General features: G+C 45.5%; 1 protein-coding gene across 2 annotated transcripts in view; it reads right to left on the reverse strand.

Annotated features, from left to right (window-relative positions):
* LOC139267485 (dynein axonemal heavy chain 8-like) overlaps positions 1–27,434 on the reverse strand; it is a 2,569,686-nt gene that overhangs the window by 1,108,051 nt on the left and 1,434,201 nt on the right. For both annotated transcript variants that reach the window (XM_070885867.1, XM_070885866.1), the window contains one exon: positions 1,164–1,277. In XM_070885867.1, the coding sequence (XP_070741968.1) occupies positions 1,164–1,277 (114 nt within the window). The remainder of the gene's footprint in view (positions 1–1,163; positions 1,278–27,434) is intronic.

The following is a 27,434-nucleotide window of genomic DNA, read 5'->3' on the forward strand; positions in this document are numbered from 1 at the left end:
AAACGCAAAGCACTCATTTGTATCGACGCATGTGAATACTGGCACATCTAAACTCTATGACAGGAAATTTACCCTCCATACGGATCACCAAGCGCTAACTACTCTACTCGCTACAACTGGATCTGGGTACAGACTACTATGAATCAGCCGATGGTCAGATTGCCTTCATCAGTATAACTTTGATGTACAGTACATCGCTGGCAGTCGCAATCATGTAGTTGACATGCTCAGCCGCTCGACACCTGTTCGGACTTTGGTGCTGACTTATTCACAGATGACGACACATATATCATGTTGATCATCACTCAGTCCATCAGAAACCTTGTCTCCTGCAACAAACTCAAAACCGAATCACAGAATGACGCTAAGCTTCAGCACATGAGCCACTTCCTCCAGACTGAGAGTCCTTAGCAAATTCCGGAAAAGCTGAAAACCTTCCACAGACTTCACGATGAATTTTCCATTTGGAATGATGGTTGCCTAGCTCGTGTTGATAGAGCAGTAATTCACAGTTGCGGTACTCAAGCTAGTTCATGCCGGTTTAGGGACACCATATTGGGTTGTATAAAAGCACAGTTAAGTTAAGTTACATTACTCCTGGCTCAGTTTGTCAGTTATTTATGCGTACACAGCTTAAGGATACATTTATTTACGCAGTGAATTGTTGTGTTATGGAATTCACTGCCTGAAAGGGTGGTGGAAGCGGATTCAATAAAAACTTCCAAAAGGGAATTGGATAAATACTTCAAGGGGAGAACATTGCAGGGTATGGGGAATGAGCAAGGGAGTGGAACTAATTGGATAGCTCATTCAAGGAGCTGGCTCAGGCACGATGGGCAGAATGGCACCATCTATGCTGTATCATTCTATGATTCTAAGTAAGCTCACCTACAACAGTGGAAGGGTAATTATTATGACTTAGCTATTTTACACAGAGGATGATGAATATATAATAACAGATTACCCAGGGAGGCAGTGGAGGTGGATAGTATTGCCAAATTCAAGAAGGAGCTGCATACATGCTTGGCAAAGTGATTGATGCAGGCGAATGTAGAACAGTGTTTCAAAATTTAAAACTGATTAGATGGACCATGATGATCCTTTCCAGTCCTATACATTCGGCTGATTTAATACGATCAACGTTTTTTAAATTAAAATTTTACCTTTTCATATTGTCGTCCATATTTGAGTACCTCCTTCTGGAAAAGATCCACTGACTCCAGCAGGTTAGCTTTAAATTTAGGTTGGACTTGCACCAATTCATTCTGCACATTTCTCTGTTAAGATAATCAATTGCATCACAGGGTCAAACAAGCATTATACTGGTAGGTGTTGCAATGTCTAGCCTTGACTAATAATTTCATCTGGCTAGTCAAAAATAAACAATCAAAACCGTAAAGGCCAGTGAAATAGAGTGATATTTTTTACTATAAAAACTGAAAGAATTCGTAGTACAGTTGAGAATCTATAAAAAGATTTGACCAAATCCAACAATAAAAATACAAGATTGCGCAATATATCTGATATATATTTATGATAGATATGGTAAATAAGCAACAATTTTTCAGTAATATATTTGGTTTGAGCCATGGTAAAAACTTTAGACTATTTCGCATAGATATATTGTAACTCAAAGGTCAAAAACATCACCAGCTTTTAAATCTAGCAAATAACTGCGCCATACATACCATAACGCTATCAGTTGATGGCTTACATCCTAGGGTCTTAAAAGAAGTTGCTGCAGAGATAGTGGATGTATTGGTTGTAATCTACCAAAATTCCCTAGATTCTGGGGAGGCCCCAGCGGATTAGAAAACCACAAATGTAATGCCCCTATTTCAAAAAGGAGGCAGACAGAAAGCAGGAAACTATAGACCAGTTAGCCTAGCATCTGTCATAGAAACATAGAAATTTACAGCGCAGAAGGAGGCCATTCTGGCCCATCGCGTCCCCGCCGGCCGTCAAAGAGCCACGCAGCCCTTGGTCAGCAGCCCTAAAGGTTACATATAAATCAAGAACAATGATGGAAAGGCAAAGAGCACCCAGTTCAACCAGTCCGCCTCACCACAACTGCGACATTCCTTATACTAAAACATTCTACACTCCACTCCAACCGGAACCATGTGATCTCCTGGAAGACGCAAAAAACAAATAAAAACCCAGGCCAATTTAGGAAGAAAAAATTCCTCTCCGACCCTTCCAGGCGATTGAAACTAGTCCAGGAGATCACCCGGGCCCTATTCTATTCCCTGCAGTACTTATCATTATATCTGTTCCGTCCAACAAAAGGTCATCCAGTCTAATCCCAATTACCAGCTCTAGGTCCGTAACCCTGCAGGTTACTGCACTTTAAGTGCTCATCCAACCATCTTTTAAAAGTGGTGAGGGTTTCTGCATCCACCACTCTTCCAGGCAGTGAGTTCCAGATCCTCACAACCCTCTGCGTAAAGAAGCCCTCCCTCATATCCCCTCTAAACCTTCCACCAACCACCTTAAAACTATGCCCCCTTGTAATAGACACCTCCACCAATGGAAATAGGCCCTTACTATCCACTATGTCCAGGCCCCTCAATATTTTGTACATCTCAATGAGGTCTCCTCTCAACCGCCTCTGTTCCAATGAGAACAAACCCAGCCTATCCAATCTGTCCTCATAACTAAGATTCTCCATTCCAGGCAGCATTCTAGTAAATCTCCTCTTCACCCTCTCGAGTGCAATCATGTCCTTCCTATAATACGGCGACCAGAACTGCACGCAATACTCCAGTTGTGGCCGAACCAAAGTATTATTCAATTGAAGCATAACCTCCCTGCTCTTATATTCTATGCCTCAGCCAATAAAAACAAGCATTCCGTATGCCTTCTTAAACAACTTATTCACCTGGCCTGCTACTTTCATGGATCTGTGAAAAGCACTCCAAGGTCCCTTTGTTCATCTACACTATTAAGTGGCCTACCACTAAACATAGAAACATAGAAAATAGGTGCAGGAGTAGGCCATTTGGCCCTTTGAGCCTGCACCACCATTCAATAAGACCATGGCTGATCATTCCCTCAGTACCCCTTTCCTGCTTTCTCTCCATACCCCTTGATCCCTTTAGCCGTAAGGGCCATATCTAACTCCCTCTTGAATATATCCAATGAACTGGCATCAACAACTCTCTGCGGCAGGGAATTCCACAGGTTAACAACTCTCTGAGTGAAGAAGTTTCTCCTCATCTCAGTCCTAAATGGCCTACCCCTTATCCTAAGACTGTGTCCCCTAGTTCTGGACTTCCCCAACATCAGGAACATTCTTCCCGCATCTAACTTGTCCAGTACCGTCAGAATTTTATATGTTTCTATGAGATCCTCTCTCATCCTTCTAAATTCCAATGTATAAAGGCCCAGTTGATCCAGTCTCTCCTCATATGTCAGTCCAGCCATCCCGGGAATCAGTCTGGTGAACCTTCGCTGCACTCCCTCAATAGCAAGAATGTCCTTCCTCAGATTAGGAGACCAAAACTGAACACAATATTCCAGGTGAGGCCTCACCAAGACCCTGTACAACTGCAGTAAGACCTCCCTGCTCCTATACTCAAATCCTCTCGCTATGAAGGCCAACATGCCATTTGTTTTCATCACCGCCTGCTGTACCTGCATGCCAACCTTCAATGACTGATGTACCATGACACCCAGGTCTCATTGCACCTCCCCTTTTCCTAATCTGCCGCCATTCAGATAATATTCTGCCTTCGTGTTTTTTCCACCAAAGTCGATAACCTCACATTTATCCACATTATACTGCATCCGCTATGCATTTGCCCACTCACCTAACCTGTCCAAGTCACCCTGCAGCCTTTTAGCGTCCTCCTCACAGCTCTCACCGCCACCCAGTTAAGTGTCATCTGCAAACTTGGAGATATTACACTCAATTCCTTCATCTAAATCATTAATGCATATTGTAAAGAGCTGGGATCCCAGCACTGAGCCCTGTGGCACTCCACTAGTCACTGTCTGCCATTCTGAAAAGGACCCGTTTATCCCGACTCTCTGCTTCCTGTCTGCCAACCAGTTCTCTATCCACGTCAGTATATTACCCCCAATACCAAGTGCTTTGATTTTGCACACCAATCTCTTGAGTGGGACTTTGTCAAAAGCCTTTTGAAAGTCCAAATACACCACCCCCACTGGTTCTCCCTTGTCCACTCTACTAGTTACATCCTCAAAAAATTCCAGAAGATTTGTCAAGCATGATTTCCCTTTCATAAATCCATACTGACTTGGCCCGATCCTGCCACTGCTTTCCAAATGCGTTGCTATTTCATCCTTAATAATTGATTCCAACATTTTCCACACTACTGATGTCAGGCTAACTGGTTTATAATTACCCTTTTTTTCTCTCCCTCCCTTTTTAAAAAGTGGTGTTATATTCGCTACCCTCCAGTCCATAGGAACTGATCCAGAGTCGATAGACTGTTGGAAAATGATCACCAATGCATCCACTATTTCTAGGGTCACTTCCTTAAGTACTCTGGGATGCAGACTATCAGGCCCCGGGCTTGATTGGCTTTCAATCCCATCAATTTCACCAACACAATTTCCCGCCTAATAAGGATATCCTTCAGTTACTCCTTCTCACTAGACCCTCGGTCCCCTCGTACTTCCGGAAGGTTATTTGTGTCTTTCTTCGTGAAGACAGAACTAAAGTATGTGTTCAATTGGGCTGCCATTTCTTTGTTCCCCATTATAAATTCACCTGAATCCGACTGCAAAGGACCTACGTTTGTCTTCACTAATCTTTTTCTCTTCACATATCTATAAAAGCTTTTGCAGTCAGTTTTTATGTTCCCGGCAAGCTTCCTCTCGTACTCTATTTTCCCCCTCTTAATTAAGCCCTTAGTCCTTCTCTGCTGAATTCTAAATTTCTCCCAGTCCTCAGGTTTGCTGCTTTTTCTGGCCAATTTATATGCCTCTTCCTTAGATTTAACACTGTCCCTAATTTCCCTTGTTAGCCACAGTTGAACCACCTTCCCTGTTTTATTTTTACACCAGACAGGGATGTACAATTGTTGAAGTTCATCCTTGTGATCATTAAATGTTTGCCATTGCCTATCCACCGTCAACCCTTTAAGTATCATTTGCCAGTCTATTCTAGCCAATTCACACCTCATACCATCGAAGTTACCTTTCCTTAAGTTCAGGACCCTAGTTTCTGAATTAACTATGTCACTCTCCATCTTAATAAAAAATTCTACCATATTATGGTCACTCTTCCCCAAAAGGTCTCGCACAACAAGATTGCTAATTGGACCTTTCTCATTACACATCACCCAGTCTACGATGGCCAGCCCTCTCGTTGGTTCCTCGATAGCCAGCTATCTAGTTGGTTCCTCCTTAATGTGTATGTCCTTTCCTTATTAGCCCTTGGGAAAATCCTAGAGTCCTTTGTAAAGGAAGTAGTAGCAGGACATTTGGAAAAGCATAATTCAATCAAGCAGAGTCAGCATGGTTTTATGAAAGGGAAATCATGTTTCACAAATTTGCTGGAGTTCTTTGAGGATGTAACGAGCAGGGTCGATAAGGGGAACCAGTGGATGTGGTGTATTTGGATTTCCAGAAGGCATTCGATAAGGTGCCACATAAAAAGTTACTGTACAAGATAAAAGTTCACGGGGTTGGGGGTAATATATTAACATGGATAGAACCAACAGCAAACAGAGAGTTGGGATCAGTGGGTCTTTTTCCGGTTGGCAAATAGTAACTAGTAATTCATGACTTGGATGAAGGGACCGAGTGTAATGTAGCCAAGTTTGCTGATGATACAAAGATGGGTGGGAAAGCAAATTGTGAGGAGAATACAAAAAATCTGCAAAAGGATATAGACAGGCTAAGTGAGTGGGCAAAAAATTGCCAGATGGAGTATAATGTAGGAAAATGTGAGGTTATCCACTTTGGCAGAAAAAATAGAAAAGCAAATTGTAATTTAAATGGAGAAAGATTGCAAAGTGCTGCAGTACAGATGGATCTGGGGATCTTTGTGTGTGAAACACAAAAAGTTAGCATGCAACTACAGCAAGTAATCAGGAAGGCAAATGGAATGTTGGCCTTTATTGCAATGGGGATAGGATATAAAAGCAGAGAAGTCCTGCTGCAACTGTACAGCCAAAGGGATCAAGGGGTATGGAGAGAAAGCAGGAAAGGGGTACTGAGGTTGAACGGTCAGCCATGATCTTATTGAATGGCGTTGCAGGCTCAAAGGGCTGAATGGCCTGCTCCTGCACCTAATTTCTATGTTTCTATGTTTCTATGTTTCTACAGGGTATTGGTGAGGCCACACCTAGAGTACTGCGTACAGTTTTGGTCTCCGTATTTAAGGAGGCTGTTCAGAGAAGGTTCACGAGGTTGATTCTGGAGATGAGGGTGTTGACTTATGAAGATAGGTTGATTAGGTTGGGCATATTCTCATTGGAGTTCAGAAGAATAAGAGGTGATCTTATCTAAACATATAAGATAATGAGGGGCTTGACAAGGTGGAAGCAAACAGATATTGCTACACAGGGGAAACTAAAATGAGGGGACATAGTCTCAGAATAAGAGGCCACCCATTTAAAACTGAGATGAGGAGGAATTTCGTCTCTCAGAGGGTTGTAAATCGATGGAATTCACTGCCCCAGAGAGCTGTAGAGGCTGGGTCATTGAATATATTTAAGGCGGAGATAGGCAGATTTTTGAGAGGTAAGTGAATAAAGGGTTATGGGGAGCGGGCAGGGAAGTGGAGCTGAGTCCATGATCAGATCAGCTATTATCTTATTGAATGGCGGAGCAGGCTCGAAGGGCCAAATGGCCGACGCCTGCTCCTATTTCTTAGTTGGCATGATACACAAGACACCAATGGCAAAGGATGAAACATAAATTTTACTGCAATAAAATAACAAAAACTCTGCCCACCAAAATAAAACCATACAATACTCAGCATAATGTTGCAGGGCAATGAAATTACTTAAATCAACAAAACATTTTTAATGTCGCGATTTTTGGCTGGGGCGGAAAAACTTCCTTCTGCAATGCCTGATTTTGTGTCCTCGATCATGGAACCTAATTTTTTGACGAAATTTGCAGATGAGGGCGCAAACTTTTTTCAAGCGGTATTAGGAGCACCCCCCACCCCCCACGCCCTCCCCACCACCATTACTCCCCCAATATCACTACAGACAGAAATCCAGCATGAAGAATGGGTGAGGTACAGTAGAACAATGCTAATCCAAAATGTTTGACAATGAACTTGCCAGTTCCCTGGCTGCACTCAGGGAAATCAAACCTAATGATTGTCTACATAAAAAAGGTAAGTTACTTATCATAATCACCCTCCCGAACATTGCCGCTGCCAACCCCGAGATCTCCGACCTTCGAGCCATGGCCCTGACCTCCAATGCCCCTCGCCCCCCTGTCCCCGACATCCAAATCCCCCAACCACACACCCTCCCAACTGCAATCCCCTCCAATTCCACCTCCTTAGACCTAATGGCTCGCCCCCCCGGAGGACTGATCACTTCCCCATTCCAAGGCCATATCCCTCACCCCATAGGCCCGCTCACTACCCCCCCCCATCTAAAGCCCGATCCTTCCCCACTCTATAGGTCCGATCACTTTCTCCACCAAACAAGGCCTGATCCCTGTCCCCCCCCATAGGCCCCGATCACTCTCCCCCCAACCAAGGTCTGATCCCTGCCCCCCCCACCCCCATCGGCCCCAATCACTCCCTCCACTACCCCAAGGCCTGACCGTTCCTAACCCATAGTCCTCAATCACTCCCTTCCCACCCCAAGGCTCAATTATTCCCTCCTCATAGGCCCCGATTACTCCAACCCCACCCCGAGGCCCGACTGCTCCCCTCCAGGGCTCCTCAGACCTTACCATTTGTGCACAGGATAATTACCCTGGGGGTGGGGCTCTCTAATTTACATAACATCACTTCTATGTATATTCAAAATGAAAAAACTCTAATAGCATCTTTCTCCATGGATTTGAGTGCTTAGACATTTCCTATGGTGAGGTGGTACATACTTGAAAGTATGCGTTCTTCAAATTCTTAGAATATAAGAGCATAAGCAATAAGAGCAGGAGTAGGCCATATGGCCTTTTGAGCCTGATCCGCCATGATCATTGCTGATCTTCTCCCTCAAATCCAATTTCAGATCATTGACCTGAAATGCTAACTCTTTCTTTCTGCATAGATGCTGCTGAACCTGCTGAGTATTTCCAGCATTTTCTGTTTTTATCCCCTAATTCCTTTCGTGTCCAGAAGTCTATTGATCCTAACCTTAAGCACTCACAGCACTCTGCAACAGCGAATTCAAAGGTTCACAGCCTTCTGAGTGAAGAAAAATTATCACATCTCAGTCCTAAATGGCTGACCCCTTATCCTGAGACTATGACCCCCTAGTTGCAGACTCTCCAGCCAGGGGAAACAGCCTCTTAGCTTCCACCCTGTCAAGCCCTCCAAGTTTATAGCCGAAATTTTCTGGGATGGTAGCGGGCAGGGTAGCTGGGAAAGTTGTTATTTTTGACAGTGGGTAAGGAACATGCTGTCATTTCTCTCAAGCCATCTGTCATCACAGACCGACCTAACCGGCAGAGGCGGGCAACCCAATTTAAACAATTATTAACTCGTTGTCAGACCCTTAAGACTGTTTTTAAACTTACCTTTTAAATTTAACTCGATTCAAATGGGGCCAGGCTACTCGGGAAACATGTCTGTAAACCTGAGGCGGGACTTCAGTAGCCATTGCTCCAGCTGATTAGTTGAAAGGATGAAATGTACTATAAAAGCTCCCTGACAGCTGATCAATTTCCTCAGGCAGATGTTATTTCTCAGTACATTTGCAACACAGATTTAGCTTTCTGCAGGCTGCAAAGCTTTCAAGCAAAGAGTCTATACACTGTCATCTTGCTGGAACCTCTCTCACCATTGACAGATTCCTTCTGCCATCTCTACTTCAACTGCCATCTATTCCATCAGCATAGGTACCGTTAATACTGTCTTACCTTGGTCCTCAGAATCTGACCACGATCAGCCCCAACACCAGCAGCACTATGCACACCAGCAAAAACACCACCAACCTTCTCCTCAACCACCTGATACTGCACAGAACAGAGGGCATCAGTGCAGGGCTGCACCGTGCCGGATGCGATACCCTCAACATAGGGTATACAGGCAGAGGATGAGCTTCCTTTGATTTCCAAAAGGTATTCGATAAGTTGACACATAAAAGATTATTACACAAGATAAGGGCTGATGGGAATGGAGGGAATGTATTAGCATGGATAGAGGACTGGTTAATAAACAGACAACATGGATGGATAAACGGGTATTTTTCAGGTTGGCAGGCTGTAACTAATGGGGTGCCCCAAGGGTCACAACTGGGGCCTCACCAAATTACAATCTATATTGATGACCTAGATGAAGGGACTGAGTGTAATGCAGAGAGCAGGGACTGCAGGGAGGATGAGCAAACTGACCACAGTACCGTGGTATAGGGGGCCATTCAAGCGGGGGGAGCAAAAAAATATTGTAGTAGTAGGGGACAGTATCATTAGGGGGATAGATAACAGTTCTTTGCAACCGTGAGCATGAGTCCCGAAGGCTGTGTTGCCTGCCCGGTGCCAGGGTTAAGGACATCTCCACAGGGCTGGAGAGGAACTTGGAGTGGGAAGTAGATACAGTTGTTGTAGTCCACGTGGGTACCAACGATATTTGAAAGGACAGACAAGAAGGTTCTGCTAAGAGATTATGAGCAGCTATGGGCCAAATTAAAAAGCAGAACCACAAAGGTAATAATCTCTCGATTACTACCCGAGCCATGAGCAAATTTACATAGGTTAAATAAGATCAGAGAGCTAAACTCGTGGCTCAAAGACTGGTGTGGGAGAAACGGGTTTTGGTTCCGAGGGCACTGACACCAGTATTGGGCTAAGAGGGAGCTTTGCGTCGGGACGGACTCTACTTGGAATGTGCTGGGGCTGGGGTTCTGGCGAACCGAATAACTAGGGTTGCAGATAGAGCTTCAAACTAATTAGTGGGGGGGAGGGTTCAGGTGAGCAGAATACTAAAAGCTCAAAGAACAAGGTGAAGGCAACAGAGCAGGGTAGCACTGGGGGAACTGGAAACCAGAGCGTGACAGGAAGGGACAGAATCTACAAACATAAGAGTGTATCAGAAACTGGGGCCATAGCAGGAGAAAATGGTAAGAAAACACATTTAAAAGCTCTTTATCTGAATGCATGCAGCATTCGTTACAAATTAGATGAGCAGTCGGCACAAATAGTTACAAATGGGTATGATCTGATAGCCATCACAGAGATGTGGTTGCAAGGTGACCAGTACTGGGAACTAAACATTCAGGGGTACTTGACAATTCGAAAGGACAGACGGAAAGTAAAAGGAGCTGGGGTGGGTCTGTTGATAAAGGATGGAATCACTGCAATAGTGAGAAACTATTGTGTTCCTAACACAGATGAGACTGCACACAGGGAGGTTAAAGTAACAGTGACCCGTGACTAAAATGTCGTCCTGAAAAAACACCGTGCTGGATACCGACTTGAGTAGGCTCTCCATGTTTCTCTGGAACATCGCTGCAGCTGACCGAATTCCAAACGGGCATCTGTTGTAGATGAACAGTCCCTTGTGCGTGTTGATGCAGGTGAGGCCCTTCGAAGACTCCTGCAGCTCCTGCGTCATGAAGGCCGAAGTCAGGTCGAGCTTGGTGAACGTCTTGCCTCCTGCCAGTGTCGCAAATAGGTAGCGGGTATTGGTCCTGTAGCAAGAAACGATTAATAGTTACTGTATAATCGCAGCAAATCCTGACCGTGCCATCACTTTTGAGTACTGGAACAATTGGGCTGGCCCACTTGCTGAATTCCACTGGGGAGATGATGCCCTCGCGTTGCAGCCTGTCCAGCTCGACTTCCACTCTCTCCCTCATCATGTGAGGTACCGCTCGCACCTTGTGGTGAATGGGTCGTGCCTCTGGGACCAAGTGGATCCGCACCTTCGCCCTGGAAAAGTTTCCAATGCCTGGCTCAAAAAGGGAAGGAAATTTGTTCAGAACCTGGGTACATGAAGCCTCATCGACATATGATAGCGCTCGGATGTCATCCCAGTTTCAGCGAATTTTGCCCAGCCAGCTCCTTCCAAGCAGTGTAGGGCCATCGCCCGGGACAATCCAGAGTGGCAGTTCGTGCACCGTGCTCTCAGAGGTGACCTTGACCATGGCGCTGCCCAGGACAGTGATAAGCCCTTTGGTGTATGTTCTCAGTTTCATGTGGATGGGGCTCAGGGCTGGTCTGAGTGTCTTTTTGCACCACAGTCTCTCAAACATATTTTTACTCATGATGGATTGGCTAGCGCCAGTGCCCAGTTCCATGGCTATGGGTAAGCCATTCAATTTTACATTTCGCATTATAGGTGGACATTTCGTCGAAATGTGTGCACCCTGTGTATTTCAGCATCGGCCTCCTCTCTCTGAGGCTTGAAATTGCTTTGATCCATCATGGACTGATCTTCCTCTACCACGTGGTGGTTAGCATGTTTTGCAGAGCTTGCAGCTCGTCTGCAAGCTCGTTGGAGGTGCCCCATTGTTCCACAGCTCTTGCAAACATACCCTTTGAAGCGGCATGAATAGGCTGAATGGAAGCCTCCACAACACCAACAAGGTCTGAATTGCCTTGCATTCATCCTTTGTTGCGGACTCTGAGTCATCTGGGTCACCTGAGGCCTGCTGGCAGTTGCAGACTCGTGGGTTCTGCCCTGTACATTTCTGCTCGCAAACACAGTTCCGGTTAATTTATGAAATTGCTAGCAATTGTGTGCTGAGAGATTTGTTTGGTGTTATCACTGGTGGACATAAACGCCTGTGCTATCGCAATGGCCTTACTGAGGGTCGGTGTCTCTACAGGCAATAGTTTTCGTAGGATGGTCTCGTAGCCAATGCCCAGTACAAAAAAGTCTCTGAGCATTTGCTCCAGGTAGCCATCTAACTCACATTGTCCTGCAAGTCGCCTTAGCTCGGCGACGTAGCTCCCCACTTCCTGACCTTCAGATCGCTGGCACGTGTAGAAGCGATACCTCGCCATTAGCACGCTCTCCCTCAGGTTAAGATGCTCCCGAACCAGCGTGCACAGCTCCTCATACGACTTATCTATGGGTTTCACCGGAGCCAGAAGATGCTTCATGAGGCTGTAAGTCGGTGCCCCGCAGACCGTGAGGAGGACCGCTCTCCTTTTTGCGGTGCTTCCTTCTCCGTCCAGCTCGTTGGCTACAAAGTATTGGTCTCGCCGTTCGACATAGGCTCCCAGTTCTCACCCTCCGAGAACTTCTCCAGGATGCCCACAGTTTTCTGCATCTTTGCGTTGGATTTGTATACTCGTCGCCAGTTATTGTGTTCCTAACACAGATGCGATTGCACACAGGGAGGTTAAAGTAACAGTGACCTCAGTCTTTATTAAGACACTCCAGAGTGAGGAACAGGCTTATATACAGTGCTCCCAAGGGATGCTGGGATCCCTTGGGACTTCAGTGGATGTGCTCCCTGGTGGCGGAACATGGGAGTGCATGGTTTACAGATACACAACAGAAACGATATTGGCTCAAATGAACAGGATGTTGAAACAGTTTGGGTGGAGATAAGAAATAATAAGGGGAAAAAGTCACTGGTGGGTGTAGTTTATAGGGCCCCATCAGTAGCAACTCTGTTGGTCGGAGTATAAACCACGAAATAGTGGAGGCATGTAAAAAGGGAAAAACAATAATCACAAATGATTTTAACCTCCATATTAATTGGACAAATCAAATTGGTCAGGGTAGCCTTGAGCAAGAGTTCATAGAGTGTATAAGTGACGGGTTCCTTGAGTAGTATGTAATGGAACCAACCAGGGACAGGCTATCTTAGATCTGGTCATGTTTAATGAGAAAGGATTAATAAACAATTTTGTAGTAAAGGATCCCCTTGGAATGAGTGATCATAGCATGGTTGAATTTCAAATTCAGATGGAGGGTGAGAAAATTGGATCACAAATCTGTGTACTAAGCTTAAATGGTATGAGGGCAGAGTTGGCTAAAGTGGACTGGGAAAATAGATTAGTGTAGGACGGTTGATGAACAGTGGCATACATTTAAGGAGATATTTCACAACTCTCAAGCAAAATATATTCCAGTGAGGAGGAAAGAGTGTAAAAGAAAAGATCCGTTGTGAACTGAAGTTATAAAGGACGGTATCCAATTAAAAACAAGGACATACAAAGTGGCCAAAACTAGTGGGAGGACAGAAGATTGGGAAGCTTTTTAAAGCTAGCAAAGAATGACTAAAAAAATGATTAAGAAAGGGAAGATAGACGATGAAAGTAAACCAGCACGAAATATAAAAACAGATAGCAAGAGTTTCTATAGGTATATAAAAAGGAAAAGAGTGGCTAAAGTAAATGTTGGTCCCTTAGAGGTCGAGACCGGGGAATTAGTGATGGGGAACATGAAGCTGGCAGAAACTCTGAACAAATATTTTGCATCAGTCTTTACGGTAGAGGACACTAAAAATATCGCAATAGTGGATAGTCAAGGGGCTATAAGGGGGAGGAACTTAATACAATCACGATCACTAAGGAGGTGGTACTCAGTAAGATAATGGGACGTCATGGCTTGCATCCTAGGATCTTAAGAGAAGTAACGGTGGTGATAGTGGATGCATTGGTTGTAATTTACCAAAATTCCCTGGATTCTGGGGAGATCCCAGCAGATTGGAAAACTGCAAATGTAACGCCCCTGTTTAAAAAAGGAATAAGACAAAAAAGCATGAAACTATAGATCAGTTAGCCTAACATCTATGGTTGGGAAAATGTTAGAGTCCATTATTAAAGAAGCAGTAGTAGGTCATTTGGAAAAACATAATTCAGTCAGACAGAGTCAGCATGGATTTATGAAAGGGGAAGTCATGTTTAACAAATTTGCTGGAATTCTTTGATGATGTAACGAACAGAGTGGATAAAGGGAAACCAGTGAATGTGGTGTGTTTGGACTTCCAAAAGGCATTTGACAAGGTGCTACATAAAAGGTTACTATGCAAGATAAAATTTGGGGGTAATACATTAGCATAGATAAAGGATTGGCTAACTAACAGAAAACTGAGAGTCGGGTTCATTCTCGGGTTGACAATCAGTAACTAGTGGGGTGCTGCAGGGATCAGTGCTGGGACCCCAACTATTTACAATCTATATTATGACTTGGATGAAGGGACTGAGTGTAACGTAGCCAAGTTTGCTGACGATACAAAGATGGGAGGAAAAGCAATGTGTTAGAAAGACACAAACAAACCAGCAAAAGGACATAGACAGGCTAAGTGAGTGGGCAAAAATTTGGCAGATGGAGTATAATGTTGGAAAGTTTGAGGTTTGGCAGAAAAGTGTGAGGTTTGGTGAGGTTACACTTTGGCAGAAAAAAAATCGAAGAGCAAGTTATTAATTAAACGGAGAAAAATTGCAAAGTGCTGCAGTACGGCGGGACCTGGGGGTCCTGGTGCATGAAACACAAAAGGCTAGTATGCAGGTACAGCAAGTGATCAGGAAGGCCAATGGAATCTTGGCCTTTATTGCAAAGGGGATGGAGTATAAAAACAGAGATACAGGGTATTGGTGAGGCCACACCTAGAATTCTGTGTGCAGTTTTGGTTTCCATATTTAAGCAAGGATATACTTGCTTTGGATGCAGTTCAGAGAAGGTTTGCAAGGTTGATTCTGGAGATGAGGGGGTTGACATGAGGAAAGGTTGAGCAGGTTGGGCCTCTACTCATTGGAATTCAGAAGAATGAGAGGTGATCCTTTCGAAACATATAAGATTATGAGGGGGCTTGATAAGGTGGATGATGAGAGGATGTTTCTGCTGATATGGGAGACTAGAACTAGTGGGCAAAATAGAATAAGGAGATGAGGAGGAATTTCTTATCTCAGAGGGTTGTAAATCTGTGGAATTCACTGCCTCAGAGAGCTGTGGAAGCTGGGTCATTGAATAAATTTAAGACAGAGATAGACAGTTTCTTATCCGATAAAGAAACAAGGGGTTATGGGGAGCAGGCAGGGATGGGGACCTGAGTCCATGATTGGATTAGTCATGATCGTATTAAATGGTGGAGCAGGCTCGAGGGGCCATATGGCCTGCTCCTGCTCCTATTTCTTATGTTCTTAATGTATCCTAGTTTGCTTATGTCTTACTACAGTTATGCAGGGCCTTGGTGAGACCACGCCTGGAGCTTTGTATCATAGAAACAATGAAACATAGAAAATAGGAGCAGTAGTAGGCCATTTGGTCCTTCAAGCCTGCACCACCATTCAATATGATCATGGCTGATCCTCTATCTCAACGCCATATTCCAGCTTTCTCCCATACCCTTGATACCTTTTGTGTCTAGAAATCTAACTATCTCCTTCTTAAATATATTCATTGACTTAGCCTCCACAGCCTACTGTGGTAGAGAATTCCACAGGTTCACCACCCTCTGAGTGAAGAAATTTCTCCTCATCTCAGTCCTAAATTTCCTACCCCGTAGATTCACCAGACTGATTCCTGAGATGGCAGGACTGTCGTATGAGGAGAGATTGAGTTGACTTGGCCTGTATTCACTAGAGTTTAGAAGAATGAGAGGGGATCTCATTGAAACATATAAAATTCTGACGTGACTGGATAGACTGGATGCAGGGAGGATGTTTCCCCTGGCTGAGAAGTCAAGAACAAAGGGTCACAGTCTCAGGATACAGGGTAGTGAATTTAGGAATACAGGGCCCTGGTGAGATTACACCTGGAGTACTGTGCACAGTTTTGATCTCCTTAGCTAAGGAAGGATATACTTGACTTGGAGGCGGTGCAACAAAGGTTCACTAGATTAATTCCTGGGATTAGAAGGCTGTCTTCTGAGAGATTGTGCAGAATGGGCCTTTACTCTCTGAACTTTAGAAGAATGAGGTGATCTCTGTTATGTATGTAATAACTCGATAGACTGAATACTGTAAACTAATACAGGTACAAACCTGGCTCTGCTTTATTAGGGCCCAAAGTGATCACATTACATGATGGCTTGCCTTTTATACCTGGGCCGCACATACTGCACACAATTGTAGCAAGGCTTCCTTACTCTTATACTGCACCCTCCTTGCAATAAAGGAAAACATGCCATTTATTTTCCTTATTGCTTGCTGTACCTGCATGCTAGCTTTCTGTATTTCTTACACAAGGACACCCAAATCGCGCTGAAAAACATTTAAAAGTTTTGCACCATTTCAAAAATATTCTGCTTTTCTATTCTTCCTCCCAAAGTGAATAAATTCACATTTCCCTACATTGTCCACCATCTTCCACCTTACCCTCCCACTCACTTAGTCTATCTATATCCCTTTGCAGATGTTTTGTGTTCTCCTCACAGCTTACTGTCCCATCTAGCTTTGTGTCATAGAAACAAAGAAATATAGAAAATAGGAGCAGTAGTACGTCATTTGGTCCTTCGAGCCTGCACCGCCATTCACCAATGACCTCCGATAGTCATGCCACCCGGTGGCTAGTAACTCCAAGCATACATACATGAAAAATTCCCCTTTAAGATATTAGTAACAATCTTTTTACAAATTGAGATGCTCCAGGGCTTTCTGCTCCCGAGTTGGATCGTCTCAGTTCAACTCCAGCCTTGGGCGAGCGTTCTGAGTCTGTTATGACTGGGGGCTGGGGACCCGATCTGATGGGAATGGCAATGACCATGTCAGGGATTGAAAGTCCAGATTCACTGATGACAGTGGAGTCCTCTGATGACTGAGGGTTGGTTGTTCGGTCACTGATTGTGTCTTCCTCAGACTGTTCCGGGTCATCCATGTGCCGCAGCATTATCTGATCAACATGTTTCCTGCATGTTTGCCCATTCTTGAGCTTGACGATAAACACTCTGTTAACCTCCTTGGCCGTAACAGTACCAGCGATCCACTTGGGACCTTGACCATAATTTAGTACGTACACAGGATCGTTAACAGAAATGTCGCGTGACACGGCAGCGCAATCATGATACCACTGCTGACTTTGACGTCTGACTTGAACGATCATGTTGAATACAGAGTGGACAAGAGAGAGCCTGGGCTTGAGACCTCTCTTCATCAATAGTTCAGCAGGGAGGACCCCGGTAAGTGTGTTTGGTCTTGTCCTGTAACTAAGTAATATGCGTGAAAAGCGAGTCTGCAGTGAACCTTGAGTTACACGTTTCATACTCTGCTTGATGGTTTGGACAGCACGCTCTGCTTGACCATTAGATGCAGGTTTGAATGGTGCTGACTTCACTTGTTTGATACTATTGAGTTTCATGAACTCTTGAAACTGCAGACTAGTGAAGCAAGGTCCGTAGTTGCTTACAATGATGTCGGGCAGACCATGACTGGCAAACATGACATGAAGGCTCTCAATGGTAGCTGTGGATGTAATGGATGACATGATTATACACTCTATCGATTTGGAATATGCATCCACCACAACTAAAAACATCTTTCCCAGGAAGGGACCTGCAAAGTCGATGTGGATCCTCGACCATGGTTTAGATGGCCACGACCACAGACTCAGCGGCGATTCCACTGGTGCTTTACTTAGCTGCATGCAAGTGTTGTACTGATGCACACATGATTCCAGATCAGAGTCAATTCCAGACCACCATACATGAGACCTGGCAATAGCTTTCATCACGACAATACCAGGATGAGTGCTATGTAGGTCATGTACAAATTTCTCTCTGCCTTTCTTAGGCATAACAACACGATTACCCCACAGTAAACAATCTGAATTAATGGATAGTTCGTCTTTGCGATGGTTGTAAGGTTTGGTCTCATCACCCATTTGCTTGGGTATGGCAGACCAATCACCACTAAGGACACAACATTTCACAACCGATAATATCGAGTCCTGGCTGGTTCAGTTCTTAACTTGTTGAGCCATGACAGGGGTTCCTTCACTTTCAAATGCATCCATGACTAACAGTAGGTCTGCAGGTTGTGGCGTCTCTACCTCCAGTGTGGGCAACGACAGACAGCTCAGTGCAACGGCACAATTCTCGGTACCACGTCTATGACGAATGACATAACCAAAGGCAGATAATGTCAGCGTCCACCTCTTGATGCGGGATGATGCATTGCCGACACCACCATTAAATATCATGGCTGATTATTCACCTCAGTACCCCTTTCCTGCTTTCTCTCCATACCCCTTGATCCCCTTAGCCATAAGGGCCATATCTAACTCCCTCTTGAATATATCCAATGAACTGGCATCAACAACTCTCTGCGGCAAGGAATTCCACAGGTTAACAACTCTCTGAGTGAAGAAGTTTCTCCTCATCTCAGTCCTAAATGGCCTACCCCTAATCCTAAGACTGTGTCCCCTGGTTCTGGACTTCCCCAACATCGGGAACATTCTACCCGCAACTAACCTGTCCCGTCCCGTCAGAATCTTATATGTTTCTATGAGATCCCCTCTCAACCTTCTAAACTCCAATGTATAAAAGCCCAGTTAATCCAGTTTCTCCTCATATGTCAGTCCCGCCATCCCGGGAATCAGTCTGGTGAACCTTTGCTGCACTCCCTCAATAGTAAGAACGTCCATCCTCAGATTAGGAGACCAAAACTGAACACAATATTCCAGGTGAGGCCTCACCAAGGCCCTGTACAACTGCAGTAAGACCTCTCTGCTCCTAAACTCAAATCCCCGAGCTATGAAGGCCAACATACTGTTTGCCTTCTTCACCGTCTGCTGTACCTGTATGCCAACTTTCAATGACTGATGAACCATGACACCCAGGTCTCGTTTCATCTCCACTTTTCCTCATCTGCTGCCATTCACATAATATTCTGTCTTCGCGTTTTTGCCCCCAAAGTGGATAACCTCACATTTATCCACATTATACTGCATCTGCCATGCATTTGCCCACTCACCTAACCTGTCCAAGTCACCCTGCAGCCTCTTAGCGTCTCCCTCACAGCTCACACCGCCACCCAGTTTAGAGTTATCCGCAAACTTGGAGATATTACACTCAATTCCTTCATCTAAATCATTGATGTATATCGTAAAGAGCTGGGGTCCTCCACTAGTCACTGCCTGCCATTCTGAAAAGGACCCATTTATCCCGACTCTCTGCTTCCTGTCTGCCAACCAGTTCTCTATCTAAGTGAATACATTACCCCCAACACCATGTGCTTTAATTTTGCACACTAATCTCTTGTGTGGGACCTTGTCAAAAGCCTTTTGAAATTCCAAATACACCACATCCACTGGTTCTCCCTTGTCCTCTCTGCGAGTTACATCCTCAAAAAATTCTAGAAGATTTGTCAAGCATGATTTCCCCTTCATAAATCCATGCTGACTTGGACCGATTCTGTCACTGCTTTCCAAATGCGCTGCTATTTCATCTTTAATAATTGATTCCAACATTTTCCCCACTACTGATGTGAGGCTAACCGGTCTACAATTCCCCAGTTTCTCTCTCCCTCCTTTATTAAAAAGTGGTGTTACATTAGCTACCCTCCAGTCCATAGGAACTGACCCAGTGTTGATAGCCTGTTGGAAAATGATCGCCAATGCATCCACTATTTCGAGGGCCATTTCCTTAAGTACTCTGGGATGCAGTCTATCAGGCCCCGGGGATTTATCGGCCTTCCAGCCCATCAATTTCCCGAACAAAATTTCCTGCCTGATGAGGATATCTTTCAGTTCCTCCTTCTCACGAGACCCTCAGTTGCCTAGTACCTCCGGAAGGTTATTTGTGTCTTCCTTCGTGAAGACAGAACCAAAACCTTAATCCGACTTCAAGGGACCTACGTTTGTCTTCACTAAATTTTTTCTCTTCACATATCTACAGAAGCTTTTGCAGTCAGTTTTTATGTTCCCGCCAAGCTTCTTCTCGTACTCTATTTTCCCCCTCTTAATTAAAGCCTTTGTCCTCCTCTGCTGAATTCTAAATATCTCCCAACCCTCAGGTTTGCTGCTTTTTACGGCCAATTTATATGCCTCTTCCTTGGATCTAACACTATCCTTAATTTCCCTTGTTAGCCATTGCTGAGCCATCTTTCCCGTTTTATTTTTATTCCAGACAGGGATGTACAATTGCTGAAGTTCATCCATGTGATCTTTAATTGTTTGCCATTGCCTATCCACCGTCAACCCTTTAAGTGTCATTTGCAAGCCTATTCTAGCCAATTCACGCCTCAAACCATCAAAGTTACCTTTCCTTAAGTTCAGGACCTTAGTTTCTGAATTAACTGTGTCACTCTCCATCTTAATAAAGTATTCTACCATGTTATGGTCACTCTTCCCCAAGGGGCCTTGCACAACAAGATTGCTAATTAGTCCTCTCTCATTACACATCACCCAGTCTAGGATGGCCAGCTCCGCAGTTGGTTCCTCGACATATTGGTCTCAAAAACCATCCCTAATACACTCCAAGAAATCCTCCTCCACTGCAGTGCTACCAGTTTGGTTCGCCCAATCAATATGTAGATTAAAGTCACCCATGATAACTGCTGTACTTTTATTGCATGCATCCTTAATTTCTTGTTTGATGCTGTCCCCAACCTCACTACTGCTGTTTCGTGGCCTGTACACAATGCCCACTCGCGTTTTCTGCCCTTTGCTATTCCGTAGCTACACCCATACCGATTCCACATCATCCAAGCTAATGTCTTTTCTTACTATTGCATTAATTTCCTCTTTAACTAGCAATGCCACCCCGCCTCCTTTTCCTTTCTGTCTATCCTTCCTAAATGTTGAATACCCCTGGATGTTGAGTTCCCAGCCTTGGTCACCCTTGAGCCATGTCTCTGTGATGCCAATTACATCATACCCGTTAACTGCTATCTGCGCAGTTAATTTGTCCACCTTATTCCGAAGGCTTGCCTTTTTAACACACTTTGCTCCTTTAGAATTTTGCTGTAATGTGGCCCCTTTTGTTTTTTGCCTTGGGTTTCTCTGCCCTCCACTTTTACTTTTCTCCTTTCTATCTTTTGCTTCTGCCTCCATTTTATTTTCCTCTGTCTCCCTGCATAGGTTCCCATCCCCCTGCCATATTAGTTTAACTCCTCCCCAACAGCACTGGCAAACACTCCCTCATGGACATTGGTTCCGGTCCTGCCCAGGTGCAGATCGTCTGGCTTGTACTGGTCCCCCCTCCCCCAGAACCGGTTCTAATGTCCCAGGAATTTGAATCACTCCCTTCTGCACCACTCCTCAAGCCACGTATTCATCTGAGCTATTCTGCGATTCCTACTCTGACTCGCACGTGGCACTGGTAGAATCCTGAGATTACTACTTTTGAGGTCCTACTTTTTTAATTTAGCTCCTAGCTCCCTAAATTCGTCTTGTAGGACCTAATCCCATTTTTTACCTGTATCGTTGGTACCTATATGCACCACGACAACTGGCTGTTCGCCCTCCCTTTTCAGAATGCCCTGCACCCGCTCCGAGACATCCTTCACCCTTGCACCAGGGAGGCAACATACCATCCTGGAGTCTCGGTTGCGGCCGCAGAAACGTCTATCTATTCCCCTTACAATTTAATCCCCTATCACTATAGCTCTATCACTCTTTTTCCTGCCCTCCTGTGCGGCAGAGCCACCCACGGTGCCATGAACTTGGCTGCTGCTGCCCTCCCCTGATGAGTCATCCCCCGCAACAGTACCCAAAGCGGTGTATCTGTTTTGCAGGGGGATGACCGCAGGGGACCCCTGCACTACCTTCCTTCCACCTCTCTTCCTGTTGGTCACCCATTCCCTATCTGGCTGTGTACCCCTTACCTGCAGTAAGACCAACTCACTAAACGTGCTATTCACGTCATTCTCAGCATCGTGCATGCTCCAGAGTTCATCCAACCGCAGCTCCAGTGCCGCAATTATCACCAATGCATACACTTTCTAGGGCCACTTCCTTAAGTATTCTGGGATGCAGACTATCAGGCCCCATCAATTTCTCTAACACAATTTCCCGCCTAATAAGGATTTCCTTCAGTTCCTCCTTCTCACTAGACCCTCGGTCTCCTAGTATTTCCGGCAGGTTATTTGTGTCTTCCTTCGTGAAGACCTAACCCAAGTATTTGTTCAATTGGTCTGCCATTTCTTTGTTCCCCATTATAAATTCACCTGATTCTGACTGCAAGGGACCTATGTTTGTCTTCACTAATCTTTTTCTCTTGAGGAGAAACTAGTAACCCCAAGCATACATACATGACAATCTCATTGAAACATACAAGATTCTGAAGGGGATTGACAGGGTAGATGCTGAGAGGTTGCTTCTCCCAGCTGGAGTATCTAGGACTAGGCGGCACAGGCTCAGGATAAGGGGTCGGCCATTTAAGACAGAGATGAGGAGGAATTTATTTACTCAGAAATTTGTGAATCTTTGGAATTCTCTGCCCCATAGGTCTGCAGATACTGAGTATCTGAGTATATTCAAGGCTGAGCAGATAGATTTTTTGAATCTAGTGGAATCAAGGGACATGTAGATCGGGCGGGAAAGTGGAGTTGAGGTCGATGATTAGCAGGCTCAAGGGGCCTTATGGCCTACTACTGCTACTATTTCTTATGTTTTTATGTTCCTCAACATGACTGAGCAGCAGTGCAAAGGAGGCTCAGGCTATCACATTAGGTCATCTTAGACATTTCCACATTGTTGGACCAAGACCTGCAGCTCAGAGGAGTGGGCGGACATACCTTATAAGTGGCTGTCAAAGTCTCAATTGCACTCAACTTCTTTGCCTCAGGCTCCTTCCAGGGATTTTCAACAGGCATTTGCGGCATCTCGCAGTCGGCCAGCAACAGGTGCATCACACAGGTGTGATAAGTCATCTAATTATATCAACTTTACCACTGAGGAAGCCAGTGTTACTGAGCAGGCGCTCAGCTTTGCCACTCTGCCTGGCTTCCCCTGGGTCATTGACTGCACACATGTGGCCATCAAGGCACTCCATCATCAACCAGGAGTGTTTGTGAACCATAAAGGCTTCCACTCCCTCAACGTGCAGCTGGAGTGTCATCATAGGAAGATCTTTATGCATCTATGTGCCAAATTCCCTGGTAGCTGTTGTTATGTATGTAAACATTACCAATGTGTAAGACTTGCCACCAGGAGGCGCACCTGTGGGAGACCCAAGGGTTACCTGCACACCCTGGGCAAGCAGGTATAAAAGGAAGTCTACCATGCTGCCTGCTCACTCTGGAGTTACAACAAAAAGACCAAGGTCACAACAGTTTGAGCTTAAGATATACAGTCTTGTGGAGTTATTCTAAACGTAACAATTGGCAACGAATAACAGATCATGAACTTTCACACAGTTATGGCGGCCGTTGGTATTCTTGAGAGATTTGTTGAGCATTTTGACCAGTACTTCATGACCAATGAGCTGGAAAAGGCGGGAACAGCAATCAAGCGCAGGGCGATTCACCTCACCGTTTGCGGATCCACGATATATGGCCTCATCAAAAATCTGCTAGCACCGACGAACCAACAGATAAGACATATGAAGAGTTGTGCACGCTGGTTCGGGAACACCTCAAGCCGAAGGAGAGCATCTTGATGGCCAGGTATCGCTATTATACGCACCACAGCTCCAAGGGCCAGGATGTGGCGAGTTATGTCGCCGACCTAAGACGCCTTGCAGGACGGTGTGTATTTGCTGGATTTTTGAGGGAAGTGTTGCGGGACTTTTTCATGCTTGGAATCGGCCACGAGATCATTCTTCGCAAACTTCTGTCTGTTAAATCCCCAGATCTGAGCAAGGCCATCATGATAGCCCAGGCTTTTATGTCCACGAACGATAACATAAACAGATATCATTGCAGCATCGGAACTCACACTAAAAGTACTGTGCATAAAATAACGCCTTCAGCAGGCAGAACTGTATATGGCAAGGCCTACACGCCCAGAGAGGCCAGACCTAGGATGACTCAGAGTCCGCCATTGAGTCGTGAATGTGAATCCATTAGCACCATGTTGGCGCTGCGGGGGTGATCATCGAGCCCATCAATGTCGATTCAAGCACTACGTGTGCAAGGGCTGTGGAACATTGGGGCACCTCCAGCGAATGTGCAGACGTGCTGCGACTCACCACATGGCAGAGTCGGCAGAAGATGATCGATCCAGTACGGATCACGCTGAACGAGTAAGAGAGGCAACTCAACCTGAGGCTGAAGAGAAAGTGTATGGGGTACAACCTTCACCACCAAAATCCCTCCAATAATGTTAAAAGTCAAATTAAATGGCATTCCAGTTTCCATGGAATTGAACGCGGGGGTAAGTCAATCAATTAGGAGCCAGTAAGCTTTTGAGAAGCTGTGAGGCAACAAGGCACAAAGGCCAAAACTAAGTCCAATCCACATCAAACTGCGCACTTACACTAAAGAGCTCATACCAGTCATTGGCAGTGCGGCAGTGAAGGTATCGTACGATGGAGCTGTGCATGATTTACCACGATGGATTGTACCAGGCGATGGCCCAATGCTATTCGGCAGAAGCTGGCTCGGAAAGATTCGATGGAACTGGGACGACATCAAAGCACTGTCTTCGGAGGATGACGCCTCGTGTGCCCAACTGCTAAACAAATGCCCATCGTTATTCGAGCCAGGCATCGGCAACTTCACAGGCGCCAAAGTGCAGATCCTTCTAGTCCCTGATGCATGACCCGTTCATCACAAGGTCCGAGCGGTTCCTTACATGATGCGAGAGAAAGTCAAGATTGAGCTGGACAGACTTCAACGAGAGGGGATCATATCGCCAGTCGAGTTTAACGAGCGGGCCAGTCCAATTGTTCCGGTGTTCAAGAGCGATGGGATGGTCAGAACCTGAATGGACTACAAAGTAACGGTCAACCGAGTCTAGTTACAGGACCAGTACCCACTACCCAAAGCGGATGACCTGTTTGCAACGCTAGCAGGGGGGAAGTTGTTCCTCAAGCTGGATGTAACCTCTACTTACATGTCACATGAGCTGGCTGAACTTTCGAAAAAATTGACATGCATCAACACACACAGAGGACTATTCATAGACCACAGATGCCCCTTTGGGATTTGTTCGGTGGCGGCCATCTTCCAGAGGAACGTGGAGAGTCTGCTGAAATCGATTCCACACACCGTGGTGTTCCAAGATGACATCTTGATCATTGGCCGCAACACCACCGAACATTTGCACAACCTGGAAGTGGTTCTTAAGCGACTGGCCAGAGTGGGACACGGGTTGAAACACTCCAAGTGTGTTTTCCTGGCGCCAGAGATCGAATTTCTGGGGAGAAAGATTGCGGCGGACGGCATCAGACCCACGGACTCCAAGACAGAGGCCATTAAGAATGCACCCAGACCACAGAATGTGATGGAGCTGCATTCGTTCCTAGGACTGCTGAACTATTTTGGTAACATTCTACCGGAGTCGAGCACTTTGCTGGAACCATTGCATTTATTGCTACACAAGGGTGACAACTGAATTTGGGGTAAAGCTCAAGAGACAGCCTTTAACAAGGCCAGAAACCTGCGATGTTCCAACAAGTTACTTGTATTGTATGACTCATGTAAACGTTTAGTGCTAGCTTGTGATGCATCTTCGTATGGGGTCGGTTGTGTGTTACAGCAAGCCAATGGGTCAGGCAAACTGCAACCAGTTGCATATGCGTCCAGAAGCTTATCTAAGGCTGAAAGACCCTTCAGTATGGTTGAAAAAGAAGCATTAGCATGCGTATACGGGGTTAAGAAAATGCACCAATACCTATTTGGGCTCCGGTTCGAGCTCGAAACCGACCACAGCAAGCAAAGGTATTAACACCAATGCTTCGACCCGCATCCAAAGATGGGCACTAATGTTATCTGCGTATGATTATGTAATCCGCCACAGACCAGCACGGAGAACTGCGCAGATGCCCTCAGTCAGCTACCATTGCCCACCACCGGGATGGAAATGGCACAACCCACAGACTTGCTCCTTGTAATGGATGCTTTTGAGAGCAAGGGGCCACCCATCACGACTCGCCAGATCAGGACCTGGACTAGCCAGGACCCAGTGCTAGTACCTCAATGGGAGCTGGTCGGCGGTCCCAGGGTAAATGCAAGACAAAATTAAGCTGTTCCGCCGACGCAAGGATGAAATGTCCATCCGTTCGGACTGCCTCCTATGGGGGAAATCATGTAATTTGGCCAAAAAAAGGCAGGGAAATGTTTATAGCGACCTTCACAGTACTCAACCAGGCATAGTCATGATGAAGGCTATCACCAAGTCGCATGTTTGGTGGCCGGCATTGACTCGGAATTGGAGTCATACGTACACCAATACAACACTTGCTTACAGTTGAGCAATGCACCAAGGGAGACCCTACTGAGTCTGTGGTCATGGCCCTCCAAAGCATGGTCAAGGGTCCACGTAGATTTTGCTGGCCCCTTTCTAGGAAAAATGTCCCTAGTAGCAGTGGACGCTTACTCTAAATGGATTGAATGTACAATAATGTCGTCATGTACATCCACTGCCACCATTGAAAGCCTCTGGGCCATGTTCGCCACCCATGTTTTGCCCAACATCCTTGTTAAGACAATGGACCATTATGTAGGGGAGAACGAAAAACCCCTCATTTTACCCAGAAGGAAAAGAGCTATGGGATCTGTCTGTGCTGCAATGTGAATTGAAACCGAGACAGTTTGACCTTGGCAGAGCAGTGATTGGACGGGGGAGGACACCGGAGGGCCAATGGTGGGACAGAGTCAGCCCGAAGCATGGGGCTTTCAAGCGAATGGGAGAGCACTTGCTCGAAAACTGTGGGACTGTCTCATCGCCATCATCGGGCTATTGTCTTCCCCATGTTTACACTATGGAGGGAAATTATGCAGACCTTCAGAAAACTAGGGAACCCAAAACAAACCAAGGGCCAACACAATGGCTACAGGAGGCCAACGCAATCAACACCTACTCAAACCTTGAGTAGGTTAGAGAAAACTGAATTGGAGGGAAATTATGCAGATCTTCAGAAAACTAGGGAACCCAAAACAACCCAAGGGCCTACACAATGGCTACAGGAGGCCAACCCAATCAACACCTACTCAAACTTTGAGTAGGTTAACATCAGTGGAAAAAACCCGCAATAATCTAAAACTGCTGCATTTTTAAAAATCACAAAACCCACCAATGGGAAGGATCGATTTCAGCACGAGAGGCGGACTGGATAATCTGGCTATAAAAGGGGGTTTCTGACCCAGTGTGTGTGCTCTTTCTGCTCTCGTGATCCAACAACCAGCAAGCCTCTCAACACTGAAGGAAAACCAGTGTCCGAAGACACTAAAGATAGAAGAAACAAACCACCAGACTGCAGAAGGCATAGTAGTGAGTATAACCTCTGGTCCCCAGAACTCCCACCTCAGTTAGGCCAGGAAAGGTG

Source organism: Pristiophorus japonicus, chromosome 7, assembly GCF_044704955.1.
Source record: "Pristiophorus japonicus isolate sPriJap1 chromosome 7, sPriJap1.hap1, whole genome shotgun sequence".
In the NCBI taxonomy this organism is placed as follows: domain Eukaryota; kingdom Metazoa; phylum Chordata; class Chondrichthyes; family Pristiophoridae; genus Pristiophorus; species Pristiophorus japonicus.